The 1,968-nt window shown below is 56.6% G+C and overlaps 1 protein-coding gene across 1 annotated transcript; it reads left to right on the forward strand.

The window, feature by feature from the left end:
• The first annotated feature begins 840 nt into the window (after positions 1 to 840).
• On the forward strand, positions 841 to 1,753 carry TNFAIP8L1 (tumor necrosis factor, alpha-induced protein 8-like 1). Its single transcript, XM_008587926.1, has one exon. It carries the CDS (start codon positions 841 to 843, stop codon positions 1,399 to 1,401), a length of 561 nt encoding a protein of 186 aa, XP_008586148.1. The 3' UTR covers positions 1,402 to 1,753.
• The last annotated feature ends 215 nt before the right edge of the window (positions 1,754 to 1,968 follow it).

A 1,968-nucleotide genomic window follows, 5' to 3' on the forward strand; every position in this document is an offset into this window, starting at 1 on the left:
GAGGCCTGGTCCCTGTTCCGCGAGAGCAGGCCTGCCTTTCACCTGGGCCCCCTCCCGGGCTCCTTCCTGGATAGGAACCATCACAAGTGTCAGTGTTCTCATATTGGGAGAATGACTGGGTGATGCGTTTCTAGAAACCCCACAAATGCCCCCCCACTGTGGACCCACTGCCCAGGCCGCCGTCCCTCTGGCTCATCCCGGGGCTAAGGCCTTGGGGATGTCTGTTGTAAACCCTGTGGGGGCAGTGAAGGTGGGGCATTGGTCACAGTAACTGGGCTCCTCCACCCTGAATATCCTGAGAGGTGGGGTGTGGGTGGAGAGTGACGGGCTGGATTTAGGGAAGACAGATCCCCCCGTAATTGGTGACCCTGAGCCCTTTCTTCTTTTTTTTGTGGCTGGCCACAGGGATCAAACCCTTGACCCTGGTGTTATCATCTGAGCTACTTCTCAATTCACAGCAAGGATACGGTGGGTTTGAGGGGCTGGTGCCAGGCCCCACAAATATTGGGATTCAGAAGGCCCTGCTTGGATTTCACTGTTACATATTCATTCCTTTGACTTAAGCACTTTTTTTCCCCCTTTTTTCGAAGAAACAAATTCCCTTTAGGTCCCTTACTTAAGGTCTGTTGGGTCGAAACAATAACCATTTCATGATCCTGTATAAGTATCTTGCCCATTTTGGTGCCCTGAGATCCCTGTGGGAATGTACCCATTTCACAGATTGGGAAGATGGTGGGAGCAAACAAAAGTGGCAAGAGTGAAGGATGCCTGGGGCGGGACTCCCAGCTGCAGGGGCCACGGGGACTGATGACCGGTCTGTCTCTTCCCCCAGCAGGGCTGATGGACACCTTCAGCTCCAAGAGCCTGGCTCTCCAGGCCCAGAAGAAGCTCCTGAGCAAGATGGCGTCCAAGGCGATGGTGGCCGTGTTTGTGGATGACACGAGCAGCGACGTGCTGGACGAGCTGTACCGCGCCACCAAAGAGTTCACGCGCAGCCGCAGGGAGGCCCAGAAGGTGATGAAGAACCTGGTCAAGGTGGCCGTGAAGCTGGGGCTGCTGGTGCGCGGGGGCCAGCTGGGCAGCGAGGAGCTGGCGCTGCTGCAGCGCTTCCGCCAGCGGGCGCGCAGCCTGGCCATGACCGTGGTCAGCTTCCACCAGGTGGACTTCACCTTTGACCGGCGTGTGCTGGCCACCGGCCTGCTCGAGTGCCGGGACCTGCTTCACCAGGCCGTGGGCCCACACCTCACTGCCAAGTCCCATGGCCGCATCAGCCACGTCTTTGGCCACTTGGCCGACTGTGACTTCCTGGCCACGCTGTACAGCCCCGCCGAGCCCTACTGCAGCCACCTGCACAGGATCTGCGACGGCCTCAACAGGATGCTGGACGAGGGCAGCATATGACCTCCTGGCCGCCGCCCATCCTGTCCGTCGCTCATTTGTGGCTTTGCTGCTAGGGGGAGGGATTGGTGGGTTTTCAATTTCTCTCCCAATCTGATGCTCTCTGGCCAAACTGCCCTGGACAGGTGACCTGGCCCCTTTGAGAAGACACTCAACCTTCTGTCCTGGCAACTTCCAAGACCCACATCACCTCTCCTCCCCACCCAGCCTCGATGGGGAGAGGAGTGCAGTGTGGGGCTGGCCAGGTCTGTCTTTCCCTCCCGTTTGTATTTGTGAGCCATGCTGACCCCCATGCGACCTGCCTGCACCCCTCAGATCACTTGATTTAATACAAAAGCTGGTGCTTCTTGCTGAATCATGTGGCCTAGGCTTTTTTTTCCTTCACACAAGGTCATGAACTGGAAGAAAGAGGGTGTTATGGTTTGCACTGTAATTCCCCCCAAATCCATATGTTTATGTCCTAAGCCCCAGGACCTCAGAAGGAGACCTTATTTGGAAATAGGGTTTTTGCAGATGGAGTTAGTTATGAGGTCATACTGGAGGAAGGTGGGCCCTAATCCAATGACTGGT

This window comes from Galeopterus variegatus, unplaced genomic scaffold, assembly GCF_000696425.1.
Source record: "Galeopterus variegatus unplaced genomic scaffold, G_variegatus-3.0.2 Scaffold4598, whole genome shotgun sequence".
Lineage (NCBI taxonomy): Eukaryota > Metazoa > Chordata > Mammalia > Dermoptera > Cynocephalidae > Galeopterus > Galeopterus variegatus.